Source organism: Elephas maximus, chromosome 4, assembly GCF_024166365.1.
Source record: "Elephas maximus indicus isolate mEleMax1 chromosome 4, mEleMax1 primary haplotype, whole genome shotgun sequence".
Classification (NCBI taxonomy): domain Eukaryota; kingdom Metazoa; phylum Chordata; class Mammalia; order Proboscidea; family Elephantidae; genus Elephas; species Elephas maximus.
Genome location: NC_064822.1, coordinates 20,466,973 through 20,487,356, shown reverse-complemented (window position 1 = coordinate 20,487,356; position 20,384 = coordinate 20,466,973). Strand labels below are relative to the sequence as shown.

The window sequence follows — 20,384 nt, the reverse complement described above, 5'->3', positions numbered from 1 at the left end:
GAGGGGCCATGGTTCTCTATTCTGGCGATTCGACTTAGACTGCCGTTCACTTGACCTAGAATTCTTCTGGTTGTACGGATCAAGTAATTATTTAGCAGATTTCTGATTTGTTTCATTCCTAGGGACATCATTACTAAGTAGCCAAAGCCATAAATTCACAAGTCAGACTACTCTGATTATTGCTTTGTACTTTGTTGTCCCACTATCAAATCTGACTCACATAAAATAGCAATCACAGCAGTCTTCAAGGATGCTGGGGCTCCCTTCACCAATTTGTTCCTCAGTGTTGTGGTAAAAGGTATGTCCTCTGAGCACTCCATGTGTGGGTCTGTGATTCTGACCTGATAAATGCACTCTAACATGTCAATTTCCCTAAGCCTTTGGATACATTCTTCTATAGTATACCAAGCAGGTCTCGCACTTCAACTTCACTTAGTGTAGGCCACCGCTTAATCCACGCTTCGGTGATCCAACCTAATAAACTATTAGATCCTTTCCTAACCTCCTGAGCTGAAACACTGAATGAAGAATATATGCTTACTGGGCCTATACCAATGAACTGAGACTGATCCACCTTTTTGCTCCTTGCACCAATATCCCACACCCTTAACAGCCATTCCCACACATATTTTCCAGGTTTCTGTTCATACATATTAGATAAGTTAAGCAGTTCTTTTTGAGTGTAGTGAACCTCCTCCTGGGTCATACTTTGTGCTTCACCTTTTGTGGCTCACTGGGACCTAAGTCTAGTTATACATCTAGGAGCCAAAATGGATGGTGCGGATGTGTTCTGAGAACATTCAGCATTGTCTTGTAAGGCATTTGCCTCCCGTGATTCTCCAGGCAATGACTCAAAGGCTTTTTAGAAACAGCTGAGTTAATCTCATCAGATGGGGGTAGAGGACCTAATGGTTTTACTGGGGAGGGTGGCTTGGCAGAGAAAGATGGAGTAATCTCTTCAAATGGGAGTGAAAGGTCTAGTTCTGTTGCCAGGAGTGATTAAACAGAATTTAGGGGATCAGTGTCCCCACCTTCCTGATTATTTCCCCATATGTCTCCATTTCAAATTTCAGGGTCCCATTTCGTCCCAATCAGTGCCCTCACTTTAACTTCAGACAGCACTTGAGGTTGGGAATTCGCTTGGTATTATAATTCAGCCATTCTTAAGATTCTGGATTTGGCTTTTGGCAAAATCAGCTCTGAAGGTTTGACTCTGAAGCCCTAAGCTTATCTCTTTCCCCATTCTTCTAGCGAAAGTAGGACCAACCAAGAGGCAGAGCCAACATGGTGCTATAGACACAAGCACCACGCCCTCCCTTTACAGCAAAGACCTGAAAAACTAAGTAAATCAGAGACAAATGTCAATCCTGGAACCCTAAATGTCAAATGAAGAGATAAAGAACTCAACCAAGCACCGAGTGGACTAAGAAACTCACAGAGAACACAGTGAGGAGAGCTAAGGAGTGGAGGACCCGTATAAGCTGATGCATCACAGATTTGCCATCTTGGACTCCTGTCAGAGATCAGTGGACAGGGAGTATGGGAAGGCAGCTTCACAGAGCTTCCAGCAGGAGACAGAGCACCTGGTAACCAGTGATACACACTTTTCTACTTTCTCCCCACTTGCCCTCTGCCGCTTCCTGGTGGGCCACGGTTGCATGCCTGGGCAGGCACTGGCTCCGTGACTCTTGGATTCACCCCACTCATGCTGGCCAGCTCCTTCAGTGCCATTTCTTTGTTGCTTTTTTCAGCTTGTTTTGGTTGCTTCCTTCTCTCTCACCTCCTTCCCTTCCTTTCTCTGAAAAACCTAGCACCATGCACTATCTTCGATTCTTGACAGGCTGTGAAGTGCAGCTTGGCTGGAGAACAACTTCCCCCGTCCATGCTGCCATGCTGGTGGGATCCCTGGGGCCATTTTTCTCTTTTTATTTATTTCTTGGTTTCTTGTCTCTACTTTCCTTCTTTTCCTGTCTCCTGAATACCTGGTACTGACTGCCATCTCTGCCCCTTTGAGATGAGCTGTGCCAAGGCCTGGGAGCCACTTCCCTGGTCGCTGGTGGGATCCCTGGGGGCATTTTCAAAAAAATTTTTTTTCTTTTTTCCTTCATTTCTCAGCTTCTCATCTCTCCTTCTTTTCCTGTCTCCTGAGTACCTGGCACTGTGTACCATATCCACCCCTTCTAGACAGGCTCTGCGGTGCCTAGCAGCTTGGGAACGCACTTCCCTGGTTGGCGCTGCCAAGCCAGTGGGCTCCCTAGGGTACTTTTTTTCTTTCCTTGATTTCCTGTCTCTCTCTACCATCCTTCCTTTCTTTACTCCTGAACATCTGGTGCCATATGCCACATCTGCTCCTTCTACATGGCACTGTGCAGTGCCGTACCGCTGGGGAGCCACTTTGCTGGTTTGCCCCACACCAGTGATCTCCCTTGGAGCATCTTTTTATTTTTATTTTCTTTCTCCTTTTCTTGATTTCTCATCTCCCTCTACTTTCCTTCCTTACCCTTCTCCTGAACACCTGGTGCCGTGTCCCATCTCCGCCCCTTCCTGATAGGCTGTACAGTGCCACTCAGCTTCAGATTTGCTTCCGGTGGTCTCCCTTGGGGCATTTTTTTTTTTCTTCTTTACTTTCTTCTTCTTTTCTTGTCTCCCTAGAAAACTCAAGGTTTCTTCAGTCCCTTTTCTGATGTCATCAAAGTGGTATCCAAGTATTGGTCTTCAATTCCATTGATCCTGTCTTCCATCATTTTAAACCGGCTCCTCAGACCTGTGACACTATTTCTGAAATCTCGTTGTTTATCTTTTGAATTTCTAATTACTGTTTTTGTATGATTTCTAGTTGTGAATTTATTTTGACGTTTTTTTTCCTGTATTATTTTCTTGAGTTCTTCCATTGTTTTTTCTGATCTTTCCATGATTCTTTCTGCCTTTTTCATGATTTTGTCTATTTTTTCCTCATTTTTGTCTACTTTTTCCTTTAACTCTTGGATAGCTCTGAATATTAGAGATCTGAATTCCCTATCATGTAGTTCCAGTGCCTTTTCTTCTACTGGGACGCCATCCTCCTTATCCTTCTCCTGAACACTTGCTGCTATGTGCTATCTCTGCTCCTTCCTGAAAGGCTGTGCAGGGCTGATCAGGTGGGGACCCACTTCCGGTGGGCTCCCTTGCAGCATTTTTATTTTCTGTCTTTTTTCTTTTTTCCTCAGTTTCTTGTCTCTCTCTACCTCCTTTCTTTACCCTTCACCTAAACACCTGGTGCCGTGTGCCATCTCTACTCCTTCTGAAGGTGCTGTGCAGCACCCGCTCAGCTGGGGACCCGCTTCTGGTGGGCTCTCTGTTGGGGCATTTTTTTTTTTTTCTTGGTTTCTTGTCTCTCTCCACCGCCCTTCCTTTCCTTTCTCCCAACTACCTGGCATCTTTTTTTCTTTTTTTCCTTCTCTTGGTTTCTTGTCTCTGTCTACATTCCTTTTCCCCCAATCACCTAGCCGTGTATGTCTTTCCCTCTTTTTTTAAATCTAGCTTCTTATCTCTCTCTCCTTTCCTTCTGTTCCTTTCTCCCACTCATCTAGCTGCATGTGGTGTATGTGTCCCTTCTTGACTGGCTGTGCCTCACTGCCTGGCTAGAAAGCCACTGACACGTGGCTTCCCCAGGTCTGCGCCACTCCAGTGGTAGGCTCCCTCAGCACTTCTTTTTTTGGCTCCTGTTTCTCTCTTCTTTCCCATACCTACTTAGCTCACATATCACAACCTCTGCCCTCCTTCCTGCCTATCTGCACTATGTGCTGAACATTGCACAGGCATGGTCTACTGGAACCTGCCCTGCACTGACCCCTGGCCCCACCCTGGCAGCCCCATTACGTGCCACAAATAACCCGTTCCAGCCCCTCCCCTTCAGCTGGACCTGCCCTGCTGCACCATAGCTGAGCCACTGGTCCTGCCCATTGGACAAGGTGGTGAGAAGCATCGTTCCCACAGACAAGTAAACAATGAAGAATGCACAGCCTGCCTGCTCAGACATAACCAAATAAAAGAGCAGGATGAAACAAATCTGCAATCAAAAAATGAAGAAAATAACTACTGAATGTCCTGAAGACAGCAGAAAACATTAAAACATGTAAGGAAACAGGACAGGGTGGTTCCAGCAGGCGTCCAAAACAAACTACCAGATGATGTCCCAGTAGAAGAAAAGGCACTGGAACTACATGATAGGGAATTCAAGTCTCTAATATTCAGAGCTATCCAAGAGTTAAAGGAAAAAGTAGACAAAAAATGAGGAAAAAATAGACAAAATCATGAAAAAGGCAGAAAGAATCATGGAAAGATCAGAAAAAAACAATGGAAGAACTCAAGAAAATAATACAGGAAAAAAACGTCAAAATAAATTCACAACTAGAAATCATACAAAAACAGTAATTAGAAATTCAAAAGATAAACAACAAGATTTCAGAAATAGTGTCACAGGTCTGAGGAGCCGGTTTAAAACGATGGAAGACAGGATCAATGGAATTGAAGACCAATACTTGGATACCACTTTGGTGACAAATCAGAAAAGGGACTGAAGAAACCTTGAAAATAATGTGGGCTACAATTGAAAGCAAAAATTTGCGAGTGATTGGAGTTCCAGAACGGGGAGAACATGGAAAACACAGACAGGATTGCTGAAGAACTGCTAACTGAAAACTTTCCTAATATCATGAAAGATGAAAAGCTGACCATCCAGTAAGCTCAACAACCCCATATAAGATAGACCCCAAAAGAAAACCACCAAGGCATATCATAATCACACTCGTTAAAAACAAAGACAAAGAGAGAATTCTGAGAGCAGCTTGAGAAATACAGAAAGTCACATACAGAGGGGAAACAATAAGACTAAGTTCTGAGTACTCAGCAGAAACCACGCAAGGAAGAAGGCAATGGGATGACACATATAAAAACTTGAAATAAAAAATTCCCAGTCAATAGTATATCCTGCAAAACTCCAATTCAACAAAGACAAATAACCCAATTAAAAAATGGGCAAAGGATATGAACAGACACTTCACTAAAGAAGACATTCAGGCAGCTAACAGATACATGAGGAAATGCTCATGATCATTAGCTGTGAGAGAAATGCAAATCACAACTACAGTGAGATACCATCTCACCCCAACACAAAGTAATAAATGTTGGAGAGGTTGTGGAGAGATTGGAACACTTATACACTGCTGGCGGGAATTGAAAATAGTACAACCACTTTGGAAATCAATTTGGTGCTTCCTTAAAATGCTAGAACTAGAACTACAATATGATCTAGCCATCCCACTCCTTGGAATACATCCTAGAGAAATAAGAACCCTCACGTGAATAGATATATACACACCCATGTTCACTGCAGCACTGTTTACAATGGCAAAAAGATGGAAACAATGAAGGTGCCTATCAACAGATGAATGGAGAAACAAATTATGGTATATTCACACAATGGAATACTATGCAATGATAAAGAACAACGATGAATCCATGAAACATCTCATAACATGGAGGAATCTGGAAGGCATTACGCTGAGTGAAATTAGTCAGTCACAAAAGGGCAAATATTATATAAGACCACTATTATAAGAACTCAAGAATAGGTTTAAACACAGAAGAAAACATTCTCTGATGGTTACGAGGGTGGGGAAGGAGGGGGAAATTCACTTACTACATAATAGATAAGAATTAGGTGAAGGGAAGGACAACATGCAATACAAGGGAAGTCAGCACCCTGAATACAACCAAAACACTTTGAGGGACGGGGGGTGGGGGGGTGGGGGGGGGACGGTGGTCTGGGGACCATGGTTTCAGGGGACAGCTGGTCAATTGGCATTAACAAAGTGTACTAAGAAAACGTTCTGCATCCCACTTTGGTGAGTGGTGTCTAGGGTTTTAAAAGCTAGCAAGCAGCCATCTAAGATGCATCAATTGGTTTCAACCTACCTGGAGCAAAGGAGAATGAAGAACACCAAAGACACAAAGAAAACATGAGCCAAGAGACAGAAAGGGCCACATAAACCAGAGACTCCATCAGCCTGAGACTGGAAGAACCAGATGGTGCCTGCCTACCACCAGTGACTACCCTGACAGGGTCCACAACACAGAATCCCTGATGGAGCAGAGAAAAGTGGGATGCAGATCTCAAATTCCTGTAGAAAGGCCCAGACTGGAGGGACCCCAGTGGACATGGCCCCTGGACTCTCTGTTAGCCCAAAACTAAAACCATTCCCAAAGCCAACTCTTCAGACAAAGATTAGACTGGACTATGAGACATGAAATGATACTGGTGAGGAGTGTGCTTCTTAGCTCAAGTGAACACAGGAGACTATGTGGCCAGCTATTGTCTGGAGGCAAGATGAGAAAGCACAGGGGGACAGGAGCTGGTTGAACGGACACGGGAAATCCAGGGTGGAAAGGAGGCGTGTGCTGTCTCATTACAGGGACAGCAACCAGGGTCACGTAACAATGTGTGAGTTTTTGTATGAGAAACTGACTTGAATTGTAAACTTTCAGTTAAAGCACAATAAAAAAAGAAAAAAAACATTCAAATATGCTCGTGAAATTAAGAACACTTCTGGATAAACAGAAATTAAACCAAATTTACAAGAATTATTAAAGGGAGTCCCTTCAGTTTGAGAACAAACATCAGACAACAGCCTGAATCTAAGATACAAGAGTGCGCCAGCCAGATACCAAAGTAAAAATGAACTCTCAAGGATTAATCAAAACTAAAAGATTTACAACAGGAAACTGGACAGGTTAATCTGTAAATAACAACAACGTTAAGACAATAAAAGAGGGAATAAATGGTGTACGGATAGAACTTTCTAATAGAGAGGAAGGCAAAGCAATACTAAGTAATAAAAGACTGGTTGAAACTTAGCAAGATAAGGGTAAATTTAAGGTAACCACAAAGCAAGTTAACAGAACTACTCATCAAAATAAAGAAGAATAACATAACATCTCAGTAAACACAAAATCTACAAAAACAAAAGAAATGAAAACAAAAAATCCACAAACAAAAGGAATTCAGCACAGGAGAGTAATAGGAACAAAGAAAACCTCAGCAGCACCAAAAATAAATAAATAAATAAAAAGAAGTACTACAAAATGGCAGCGATAAACTCATACCCATCAATAATTACACTGAATATAAATGGCCTAAATGCACCTAAAAAGAGACATAGGGTGACAGAATGGATAACAAAACAGGATCCAGCAATATGTTGTCTATAAGAAACACACCTTAGAAACAAAGACAGAAATTTATAAAAACTCAAAGGATGGGAAAAAATTTATCAAGCGAACAGCTACCAAAAAAGGGCAAGAGTGACAATATTAATCCCAGATAAAATAGACTTTAAAACAAAATCCCAACAGAAAAGACAAAGAAGACCATTATATAATGATTAAAGGGACAACCCATCATGAAGACATAACCATAATAAATGTCTACACATGCAGTGAGAAGACTCCAAAATACATTAAACTCCAACAGCACTGAAAAGAGAAATTGACAGTTCCACAATAATAGTAGGAGACTTAAACACATTACTCTCGGTAAAGGGCAGAACATCTAGAAAGAAACTCAACAAAGATACAGAAGATCTAAAGGCCACAATCAGCCAACTCGACTTCATAGACATATACAGAACACTCCATCCAACAGGTCGAAAGTACACATTCTTTTCCAACACACATGGAAAGTTCTCCAGAATAGACCACATCTTAGGCCACAGAGCAACCCTCGACGACATCCAAAATGTTGACATAATACAAAGTATCTTCTCTGACTACAATGCTATCAGAGTAGAAATTTACAGCAGGAACGGCAAGGAAAAAAAATCACATGGAAACTGAATAATACAGCTTAAAAACTACCGGATAATAGATGGAATCAAAAAGTTCCTAGAATCAAATGAGAATGATGCGCATCATACCAAAGCCTTTGGGACAGAGCGAAGGCAGTGTTCAGAGGCCAACTCACAGCAATAGATGTACACATCAAAAAAGAAGAATGGGATAAAATCAAAACATCAGCTACACTACTTGAACAAGTAGAAAGGGAACGGCAAAAGAATCCCACAGATACCAGAAGAAATAATAAAGAGCAGAAATAAATGAAATAGAGTAGAAAGCATCAACAAAACCAAAAGTTAGTTATAAGAAAGGATCAACAAAATCAACAAACCCCTGGCCACGTTGACAAAAGAAAAACAGGAGAGGATGCATATAACCCAAATAAATGAAATGGGGGACATTACAACAGACTCAAATGAAATAAAAAGGATCAGAGTACTATGAAAAACTATAACAAATTTGAAAACCTAGAGGAAATGGACAAATTTCTAGAAACATACTACCTACCCAACCTAACACAAAACTATGTTCGAAGCCTGAACAGACCCATAACAAGAGAAGAGATTGGAAAGGTAATAAAAAAAACTCCCAACAAGAAAAGCCCTGGCCCAGATGGCTTCAGTGGAGACTTCTTCCAAACCTTCATAGAAGAGCTTACACCAGTACTTCTCAAACTATTTCTGAACACAGTAAAGGAAGGAATACCTCTGAATTCATTCTATGAAGCCAGCATAACCCTGATACCAAAACCAGACAAAGACACCACACACACACATAAAAATTACAAACCAAAACATGTCATGAATGTAGACATAAAAATTTTCAACAAAATTCTAGCCAATAGAATTTCATTATTCTATCAAAAAAAAAATAATACACCGCAACCAAGTAGGATTCATACCAGGTATACAAGGAGGGTTCAGCATTAGAAAATCAACCATCATAAGCCACCACATAAATAAAAGAACCAGAGAGAGAGAACAAGAAAGAGAGAAAGAGAGGGAGAGGGAGGGAGATTTATATCAAGGAAATGGCTCACTTGGTTGTAGAGGCTGGAAAGTCTCAAATCCGTGGGTCAGACTGGAGGCTTCTCCTGATTCATGTAGCTGCAGGGCCTGTTGAACCCAAGATTGGCCAGTAAAATAGCAGACCACTGGCTCACAGGTTACAGAGGCTGACGAATCCCAAGATCTGCAGGCAAGCTGCTAGCTCAAGCAGGAGGCCAGATGCAGGATCCAGAGTGAGCAACAGCCAACAAGCTTTGCCAGAAAGTCCACATATATTGGATGTAGGCCACACCCCCAAGGAGACACCCTTTCAACTGACTGGCCACTTAGATCTCATTATGGAGGTGATTATATCATTATATAGCTGCCAAACTACATCATAACTGCCAAACCACAGAATCATGGTCCAGCCATGTCAACATACTACCATAACCATCACAGCATGCAACAGCTGTACAACGAATAAGGAAGACCAAAGAAGAATTGATGCCTTTGAATTATTGTGTTAGGGAAGAATACTGAAATACCATGGCCTGCCAGAACGAATAAATCTGTCTTTGAAGAAGTACAGCCAGAATGCTCCTTAGAAGTATGGATGGTAAGACTTTGTTTTGTGTACTTTGGACAGACATGTTATCAGTAAGGACCACTACCTGGAGAAGGACATCATGCTTTGTAAAGTGGAGGGTCAGTGAAAGAAAGGAAGACCTCAATGAGATGGACTGACACAGCGGCTGCAAGGATGGGCTCAAGCAGAGTAAAGACTGCAAGGATGGCTCAAGACCCATGTTTTGCTCTGTGGTATGCAGGGTCCCTAAGAGTCAGAACTGACTCAACAGCACCTAACAACAACAACAACAACAACAAAGTCATTCGTAACCTTGACTAGAGCTGTCTGGATGTAGTAGTGAGGGCGACAGCGTGACTGAAGTGAGTGCAACAGAGAAAAGCAAAAGAGACAGTCAATATTTGGTACAGACGACTCTTTTGGAATAGAGAAATGGGATGACAGCCAGAGGGGTTGCTGGACCAAGGAAATGTTGGTGTTGCTGTTTTTAGTAAGATTTCAGTTACATGTTTGTGTGCTGGTAAGAATAATTCAGTAAAGAGGAAAACCTGCTGAGATAGGATAGGTGTGGACTGCAGAAAAGAGGTACTTGGCTAGGCAAGAGGGGATTCAACCTCATGCACAACGGAAGGTCTGGACTTAGACAGGATAACGGGAGACCAGATAAAATATACTGGCACAAGGCAAGTCAGTTGAGACATCTGGTGATGGGATTAGTAGATGTTTTTTTTTCCTGATAGCTTCTACTTCCTCAGTGGGAGAAACAAGTTGATTAGCTGAGATCAAAGGATGGGGAGAAAGAATTGGAGGCTTGAGGAGAAACAATAAGGTGTGACATACTTAGTCTAGAAAGTGGGAGAGTGACTTGCCCAGAATGGGGCAGGATTGCTGAACAGCACTAAGGGTCTATATGAGACTAGAGGTCGGGGGCTTAAGGTAAGACCTGGCAGCATGCTTATGTGTCTTCTCCAGCCACATTTGGAAGCTAGCACATGGGCAGGGTGTGCAGGGAGATGGATTCAACCAGGGTGGGGTCTCAACATTAAGATAATGAGGCAAAACTATAAAGTGCCACTGTTCATCTTCTGACCTGAAATAAATATACAACTCTTATTTTTCTAATATGTTTGCTACCATTTATTGATGCTGTTGTGATTCTAAGCTGTATCATTATTCCCTTTGTAGCCTTTATCTTTTTCCTGATGAAATTCCGAGCAGTGGGGGAAGGCACATGAAAAAACAAAGGGAAGATGAATTAAATCAAGAGCTGAGAAATAAGGATACTCAGTCCACATACGTTAAGTAAGTTTTCTATCTTTTCTGAATTCTTTGAAGAGAATCTGATTCTTCCTTAAATTTCGTTTTGTAATTCTGAGCTTTCAAAGACCCGTGTAAGTAATAAAGCTTACATTAAGGTATTTTCTAATCATTCATTACTTACCCAATTTAACCAGAACTTGCATTGAGGATCAATGATATGAGAAAAAAAAATTTTTTTTTATTGTACTTTAAAGATGAAGTTTATAGAACTAGTTTCTCATTAAACAATTAGTACACATATTATTTTATGACATTGGTTAACAACCTCACGACATGTCAACACTCTCCCTTCTTGACCTTGGGTTCCGTATTACCAGCTTTCCTGTCCCCTCCTGCCTTCAAGTCCTTGCCCCTGGGCTATTGTCCCCCTTTAGTCTCGTTTTGTTTTATGTGCCTATCTAATCTTTGGCTGAAGGGTGAACCTCGGGAGTGACTTCATTACTGAGCTAAAAGGGTGTCTGGGGGCCATACTCTTGGGGTTTCTCCAGCCTCTGTCAGGCCAGTAAGCCTGATCTTTTTTTGTGAGTTATAATTTTGTTCTATATTTTTCTCCAGCTGTATCTGGGATCCTCTATTGTGATCCCTGTCAGAGCAGTCAGTGATGGTAGCTGGGCACCATCTAGCTGTACTAGACTCAGTCTGGTAGAGGCCATGGTCGATGTGGTCCATTAGTCCTTTGGACTAATCTTTCCCTTGTATTTTTGTTTCGGGAAGAGACCAGTGAAGTATCTTAGCTGCTCAATATGTGAGTTGTTTTTATTGGTTTCAGGGACAAAAGAAGTCATGTAACAGAAAAATAAATTTGATCTTTGAGGCTATATTTTACAGAAAACATTCTGGAACTTACCTCACCAAGATGTGAGTCCCCCAGAGGTCCTTTTGTTTCTGGATTAGCAATTATGATCCGAACCCCTGGAAGTATCTGTTTTAGAAAGAAGAGAACTCTAGTCAGTGAACAGAAAGACAGGGAGATAGTATGCAAAAATGAACCTTAATCTTATCCTTATGGCATTTGTCTAGTTTCCTTTCTAAAATCTTTCAGAAAGTAATATGGCAGTAAGTAAAAATAGCATTACATAATTATAGCACAATGCTTACATTTTCATTGTAATTTTTACTACAATGGTATATAACCTGTGCTTCAGGGTTTTAAACAAAAACATGATAAATGATATAACTTATTTGACATAGCCTGATGTATATAAAAAATGAATTTTTGATTATTTCAATTAATTTATTTTCCTTAAATTGAACACTGTGCCTCTCGTCATGGCCGAAAGCATGAATGAAAGGTGAGGCTGTAGCAGTCAGGAAACTAAGGAAGTCAGGCAATGAAGTTCTCAGGCTTGATTATGGAGTTAAAAACAACCCAGTAGGGCAAAATGATTTAAGAGCTCAGCTGCTAACCAATAGGTCAGCAGCTCAAACCCACCAAATGCTCCACGGGAGAAAGATTTGGCAGTCTGCTTCTGTAAAGATCACAGCCTTGGAAACCCTATGGGGCAGTTTTACCCTGTCCTGTAGGGTACCTATGAGTCAGAATTGACTTGATGGCATACAACAACAACAATGGCTAATGATGTTGAACATCTTTTCCTGTGCTTGTTGGTCATTTGAATATTGTCTTTGCTGAACTATCTTTTCAAGTCCTTTACCCACTTTTTGACTGGGTTGTTTGTCTTTTTGTTGGTAAGTGGTAGAAGTTATATATATACCAACCAACCAACCCGTTGCCTTCGACTCTACTCCAACTCATAGTAACCCTGTAGGACAGAATAGAACTGCCCCATAGAGTTTCCAAGAAGCGCCTGGCAGATTCGAACTGCTGACCCTTATGGTTAGCAGCCCTAGCACTTAAACACTATGCCACCAGGGTTTCCATATATATATATATATATATATATAAAATATCAGGCCCTTATCTGACATGTGGTTCCTGAACATTTTCTCCTAGTCTGTAGGTTGTCTTTTCACTTTATTGATGAAGTCCTTTGATGTACAGAAGTACTTAATTTTTATGAAGTGTCCCATCTATTTTGTCTTTTTTGTGATGTAACCAATTATTGAAAAAAATTATCAATTTTCTTCATGATGGCTTCCCAATGCTAGAAGGAGGAACACTGAAAGAATTAGCTTTCTTTCTACATTGTGACAACTCTGAGAAGAAAATGGGAAGAGAAGTAACATTTGTTGAGTGATGCAATGTTCTAGACTCAGTGGCACTCAACAACAACAGGATAAGGACCATTCTCCTTGAATCCTGCGATATGTCTGTCTTTCTGGAATTAGGAGGACCAGAGTTGACGTTCAATGAGTCGGGGGGTGAGGAGGGGGCAGATGTTCTATCAGAGAGCTGAAGGGACAAGTACGGTGCTTTTGTGTTGGCCAGAAGTAAAAGGCTTAGCATCCACTGCCGATACGCTCTAGTGTTTTATTTATAATCAGAACGTCTGCAGTGACAGATTCCCATCTCTTCTCCATTGTATTTGCAACTCAGTCTACCGGCGAATTTTTTCCTATAGATAAGCATCTTTGATTATAATGGATGTTGATATTAAACACCTCCTTCTTAAAGCAAGTTTAGCTTAGAAAATGTTCCAAATTCTACTGACAGTCCATATATAAGGAAGTAAAAGTAAATCTCATTCTAGAAATCTAGATTACCATCTGTCTCAGGTCAGCTACTGTAATACTATATGGTTGAAATAAGACAAAACATCTGAAACATGGTCAAAACACAAAAACTCTTGGAACACAGTAATCCTGTACCTAAGTTTGAAGTGAGACTTCAGAAACTGGTCTTTGTGGTTGACTAGAATTCTGCCAGAATCTGGGGGATGAGTACTATTTCACATTATTAGAACTGAATCAGTAAGAAAAATTCTTATTTTTAGTTATGTAGACACAGATGACAAAAGGTCCTGAAGCAACATGAAATGCTTTTAGAGTCTGACCTCCATTCAGGGAGCAACTGAGATAACTGGGACCAAAAATTTTTACATCTTCATATCAGTTTAAATGGGTTTCCTGTCCTGTAGTTCTATAAAAAGCAACCACTGTGTCAGAAACTACTAGCTGTCCCCTGATACCCATTCTTTGTCTATTTCCAAAGTAATAGCCTGATTTCTAGCTGTTTTTGTTGTTGTGTGCTCTCGAGTTGATTCCGACTCATAGTGACCCTATAGGACATAGTAGAATTGTCCCACAGGGTTTCCTAGGCTGAAATATTTACCAAGTCTTTTTCTCTCTCAAAGCAGCCAGTGGGTTTGAACGGCCAACCTTTCAGTTAGTAGCCAAGAGCTTTAATCACTGTGCCACCAGGGCTACTTGATTTTTAGCTAGACCCACAGATATTCAGGATCAATATGGTATTTGTAAATTTTCCTTTCAGCTGAATGTGAACATGTGACTAAATTTTGGCCAATGTTATAAGGTGTGAGTACAGCAGCTTATGGGATCCTCCCTTAGGGTTTGCACTTTTTATCTCCTCCTCCTTTTTCTGTTTCTCCTTCTGGTGGTTGGAATGTGGAAATGATGGTTGGAGCTGGAACATCCATCTTAGACCCTGAGATGACCTTGGGAATGGAGGCCAAGTAGAATAGAATAAGACAGAAGGAGCTAGAATCCCTGGTGATTCCATGGAGGAGAGTTCCTTCACATGAGAAAAAAATTAAGTTTCTAACTTGTTTAAAACACTACTATTTTGAGTTTCTGTACTCATGCTCAAACCTAGTCTGGATATATTACTTTCAAGAAAATCTTTTTGGAAAAAAAAGTCTATAAAACACATTTCTTAGAATTTCAAAGCATACACATTCATGCTCACACATACAGAGAGTCACAGATTTCTTCCTTTAATACTTACTTTTCCTGATTCCATTAGGGGCAAACTATGAGGAGACCCTCTTTCCACTAAGCGGACTCTGTAAACATAGAAACAGAAGATATTAGTAAATATGTTTCCTGTACCAACAACTCTCTTTCTTAACTATCAGTATTTGGTCATGTACCTGGTTGGCTGTTAGGAGAAAAAACAACCCACTGCTGTCCAGTCAATTCCGACTCACAATGACCCTATAGGACAGGGTAGAACTGCCCCATAGGGCTTCCAAGGAGTGGCTGGTGGATTTAAACTACTGACCTTTAGGTTAGGGAATGTTAATTTTGTTGGTGAACATTGTATCTCGGAAAGATAGTTTAGAAGTCTAAGAAAATGCTATCAGATAGCAGAGTGCAACTCTGTACTGGTAGGACAAGATGGCAAGAGTACAACCATGAGGGGTGCAGAGGAGAGGGGTGTGACCAGCAATGGCTGCTTACATTGTGCTCCCCAGAGAATGATCCATCTTAGAGCCCAGGGACCAACAGTGTCTGTTTGGAAATGCTCTAATTCAGATACCAGGTTGGAGAGATTAGGGCCAATTACAGCTTTTAAACCTAGCAATACATATAACTGGTAATCCTCAGGAAACGGGAAACGTTGGTTCAAGGGAGCGCTCCCAGGCTAGTGGAAATGGAATGAAATCTGAAATGAAGATCTTGAGTCACATTTACAAAAACAGTAAAGTAATTGGAACAGTGATTCTGCATTTAAAGTAACCAAGATTCAACTTCATATTGGCCAAAAAGGAAAAAAATGAGGATGAAACCGCACCATGCAGTGATGGTGGTATCTGTCTACAAGGGCTCACACCTCGGTCTATGCACAGGGCACACACATATGATTGGGAAGGCAATACGCAGCTGTGGCAGCATGGACCTTGTCCATCAAACTGTTTCTGCGATGCGTGATGGCAGAGCTCAATGCACACAGGACTGGCCAATTCAGATAGCAAAACTTCCTTTTAGAAAAGAAACTTTTTTAATTTAAGAAATACTTTATGGTAATTTTATCTTAATAACTGCCAAGGACATAACTGCTGATCACAACCAGAGCTAGCTAACAGTCTTTCTCAGTTGCATTATTTTTAATATTTATGGTCTCTTACCAGTTTCGTGGAAACCCTGGTGGTGTAATGGTTAAGAGCTATGGCTGCTAACCAAAAAAGTTGGCAGTTTGAATTCCCCAGGCGCTCCTTGGAAACCCTATGGGGCAGTTCTACTCTGTCCTATAGGGTCGCTATGAGTCAGAATCAACTCGATGGCAGTGGGTTTGATTTGGTTTTTTGGTATTACGCTCTACATTTCTATCACATAACTAGAATATATTGCTGTTCACTCATCTAAAAGGCAATTTTTATTTAAATGAAATAAAGTGAAGGAGAAAATGCTTGAAAACTGGGACAGAGAAGAGAATGAGTTCCAGATGAGAAGGGAGGGAACAAGCTCCCTTCCTGGGCCAGCCTTACCCACAGGGACAGAAGAGGGTTCTTAGCAGGTGATTTGGAATTGGGATTGTGGGGATAACCCACTCTCATGCATTAAGTACAAGATCTTCCTCTATAACTGACACATGTTGCTGAAGTGAGAGAAATAAGGAGAGGGGAGAGGCTGAAGATGGAAGGCACCAAGGAAAGACTCTGAGCTTTTGCTAAGGACCAGGCCTGCAGCCTTCAGTGGGATGAACTCCAGTAAAAGGCCAGATGTCTTCCCTACGTCCTCTGTGGTACACGGCTGATCCTTTGGTAGCTTGGAGGCTCCTGTTATTGAACACGTGCTGGCTCTAAGTGCTGTGTGAACAACGTTATTAATACAAGCAATACCGCGTGTGCCAGACACGGTGTCAATAAACGCGGAAGGGACCTTGGTGGAAGCTTGGCTGCAGGCAGGGCCTCACAGGTGCTCACAGCTACTATAGTAGGGTCCCAGGTGGTACAAATGGTTAACGTACTGCTGCTAACTGAAAGACTGGAGGTTCGAGTCCACCCAGAGGTGCCTTGGAAGAAAGGCCTGGTGATCTACTTCTGAAAAACCAGCCATTGAAAACTCTATGGAGCACAGTTCTGCTCTGACACACGTGGGGTCCCATGAGTTGAAGTCGACTCCATGGCAACTGGTGAACAGATTATTATTGCTTGGTCAAGTGCCGTCTGCAGCCAGGAGCACCATGTCCCTCTGGCCAAGCCCATGATGCTGAGCACTCAGCAATGAAAAACTTTTAACTTTTAGTCAATAGGATGCTCTGCTCCTCATCTAGTCTGTGACAGAACCTCTGCTACTGCTTCAGAAAAGCACAGTCTGTGAGGGTGGGGGACTAACGTTTTCTCCACAGCACGGGAACAGGGAGGAGATACTGGAGAGCAGAGACAGCTGAAGAGCTTCAGCAGTAATGTGATGAGGTAGAAGAACTTACTGTAGCAATTTTGGAACAGATGCTAACCACGAAAATTTATGGTATTTTTATTAAAGAAAAACCTGGATGCTAACAGTTGCACATGAGGGCTATCAAGGAAAACCAACCTGGATCATAAAAGTATTCAAGCTCTTCTAGAATATGCCAACAGACTTAATCCTATTAACCTTCAAAAATATATTACTGGCTGCATTAATGTAAACTATGAGAAACTAGAGGTCTTTTAGGACCCAGGTTGCATTATGCTAATTTAGAGTAGGTTATTATTAAAACTTTGGAAGAAAGGCCTGACAATCTACTTCCCAAAAAACCAGCTATTGAAAACCCTACTCTGACACACGTGGGGTTGCCATGCCAGGCACCTCTGACTGTTTTGCTATTATTGAGATGTCTTGAGATAAGGCACACTGGGATAATTTGCTAAACAACGCTACTGGACAGGAGGAAATAATGGGCAAGTATCCCTGGATGATGAGTCCCTGGGTGGTGCAAATGGTTATGCACTGGACTACTCACTGAAAGGTTGGCAGTTCAAACCCACCCAGAGATGCCTTGGAAGGGCTGGTGATCTGCTTCCGAAAGGTCACAACCTTGAAAACTCTAGGGAGTGCAGTTCTACTCTGAACATTTAAGGTCGCCATGAGTCAGAACTGACTCAATGGCACTTAACATCATCCTCATCCTGGATGAGGCACAGATCAGTGTGATCTGGCGCCTCAGGCAGTCCAGCTCTCATGGTTTTCCTTCCCTACACCTTCCCTCAAGTTTTCTGCCTCAGCCAGTGCCCAACCAGTATGGGGGGCAGGAGAAAGGAAATGAGACAATAGGTAATGTTCTTCTAAACCTGAGGCAGGGCCCTCTCCTGACACGCCCACACCCAGCCAGGACTTTGCTCTCTGACTAGTAGCTCCTTCTTTCACCTTCTTCCTTCCATCAGGGTTTTTTTTTTTTTCCTTCCTTCAGGTTTTATCTTGTCTACTGGCCTTCCCTTTTATTTAACCTCATCCCAGAGAAGGGAAGAGAGATAGAAAATCTCAGTTGAGAATCTAATCTTATCTGAAACGTGGAAAACAAGGAATACGTAGTGTTAAGAATTTTTTCTCTGATCAATATTAAAAAGTGTACATTTTTAGTGCTTTGTGTGCAGGCAGGCGTGGGGTGCTAAAATCACTCAGGGCTGGTCCTCAATGAAAAAGCTGCAGATCCTGTTATTAAATGCCACATAAGAACGCCCTCGGTCTACAAAAAAACCAAAAACGTCCACACAGCAAAAAGAAAAAAAAAACAACCCTTATAGAAAGGCCAGAGATATATGACAAACCGGGGAATATATTGGCAATATATCAAAGGACTAAAATCCTTAATGTGCAAATTACTCATAGAAATAAATGAAAATAAAATTCATTCTGGGAGGACAACACTTTATGCTACCATCAGCTGTTAACAGAAGTAGTAGTATAAAAAAAAATCATGGTGAAAAAGAGGGTGGGCTCTGAGTTAAGACCTAGGTTCAAAACCCTGTTGTGGAAATCAGAAGAGGAAATGGAAAGTGTGGTTGTTTGCCTCCATGAACAACTGCCTCCTTTGCCATAAGGCCAGATGAACTGAATAATCCCTGGATGCTATTATTGAACATTTTGATCAGACTCTATAGAAGAATCCTGATCAAAAGGTGGAAACTGTGGAACAAAATTTAAAATTATCAATGGAATTCAGATTTTCTGAAGCCATTGAGGCTGGATGAATCCCTGAAACTACTGCCTCGAGGTAATCTTTGAACTTTAAAACTTAAACCAAAGCTACACTTGAAGTCTTCTTTGAACCAAAGATAGTTTATCTTAATTAGCAAAGTATGCCTGCCTTGAACACCATGCTTTGGAAGAATTATCTACATGAGATCAAACAGACAACAGCAACTTGAAAGGCTCGATGGGAGGCTTAGGGAGCAGTGAATTTATGTTAATGGTGGTAGAATAATTTGGAAAAGGACAAAGGGAATGATAGCACAACTTGAAGAATGTAATCAATGTCACTGAAATTTATATTTAGAAACTGTTGAAATGGTGTGTCTTTGGCTGTGTGTATTTTCACCAAAAAACCTTGCCATGGCCATTTACTTTCTCAAGCTGGGGACAGTACGTTATTAGGGCCATGAGTATAAAGAGCCCAGCACAGTGCCTTGTCCAAAGTCTGTATGTTATAAATGGATGTTGTCATTACGAATACCTGCTCCATGAGAACAAGCTTAGAAGGCTTACAATCAAAGCTACAGAACTGAGAGGTGGGATGGCTGGAGGGGAAGGTAGCAAAGGCCTTTGCTTCAAGGGCAGTGGTTGTCTAAGAGGCTCTCTGAGAACCCTGGGAGCCAGACTGAAGGGTGGGAAGAGGCTCTATAAGAGAAGAAAATGCACAGAGAAGACATACTCCCAAGTGAAGCTCAGTTTACTGTACAGTTACGGCTTGGCTCTGTCCAGCCAGCAAAGCATGCCTTGAGTTACTGAGTATGGATCGAGTCAGTGTGGATCCAGAGAAGAAATAAAAGGAGTCTTGTCTTCAAAAAGTGATTATGCCAAGACTGAGTATATAACAGAGATCATCTCTCAGGGCAACGTACCTGCCACTCAAGCCAGTGCAGACAGAACCTGTTTGAAACAACTCAGGAGTCAATTAAAACTGTCAATTCAAGGAACTGGAATTTTATCGCCTCTTCTCTTGCTGCCTACCAATGTGCATTACTGCCAACTGAAGGGGCTCCAGGAGTTGAGAAATAACCCCCTCCCCCTTTTTTTTTTCTCCCCTAGTCTATTTTTAACTACAGTGCATAAGCTTAACCAGTGTATGTATCAGATCTAATTTTTCACACCAGCCTACAATTTAACTGTTTAAGTGTCTAAATAAAGTCTTCAGGCTTGGCCTCTGTCTCATTCCTGATCCTTTACTCCTTTACATTTTCAATTCAAGTACAAATCCTGGGCTTCAAAAAGAAAATGTTTTTCCCTCCTAAAAGGCTGTTATGCCAACTTGAAGTTTAGGCTTTCACTAAAAAAAAAAAAAAAAAAACCAGTGCCCACAGAGAGCAGAGATGTGAGGGAAACCTGCCACTAGTCATGCAATCTCTGACTTGTCCTCCACCCTCCAGTTGCTCTCACATGACTTGAGTTTAGCCATCTGTTTCATTCGAAGCAACTTCCTGAAAGACTAAAGCTACTGAACCCTTATCAGAGCAACACCAAAGAGGTGCACAGGTATCCACGATCATTATAGTAAGAGGCCTTTCTGTCTTTAAGTTTTTCTTTCTTTTTGAAGTGCTTTCTGGAACCATGGA

At 41.5% G+C, this 20,384-nt stretch overlaps 1 protein-coding gene across 3 annotated transcripts in view; it reads right to left on the bottom strand.

Annotated features, from left to right (window-relative positions):
* The window catches only part of DIP2C (disco interacting protein 2 homolog C), a 655,995-nt gene that overhangs the window by 21,081 nt on the left and 614,530 nt on the right, over positions 1–20,384 (bottom strand). For all 3 annotated transcript variants that reach the window (XM_049881664.1, XM_049881665.1, XM_049881666.1), the window contains 2 exons: positions 14,633–14,690; positions 11,615–11,689 (listed from right to left, as the gene is read on the bottom strand). In XM_049881664.1, the coding sequence (XP_049737621.1) occupies positions 11,615–11,689; positions 14,633–14,690 (133 nt within the window). The remainder of the gene's footprint in view (positions 1–11,614; positions 11,690–14,632; positions 14,691–20,384) is intronic.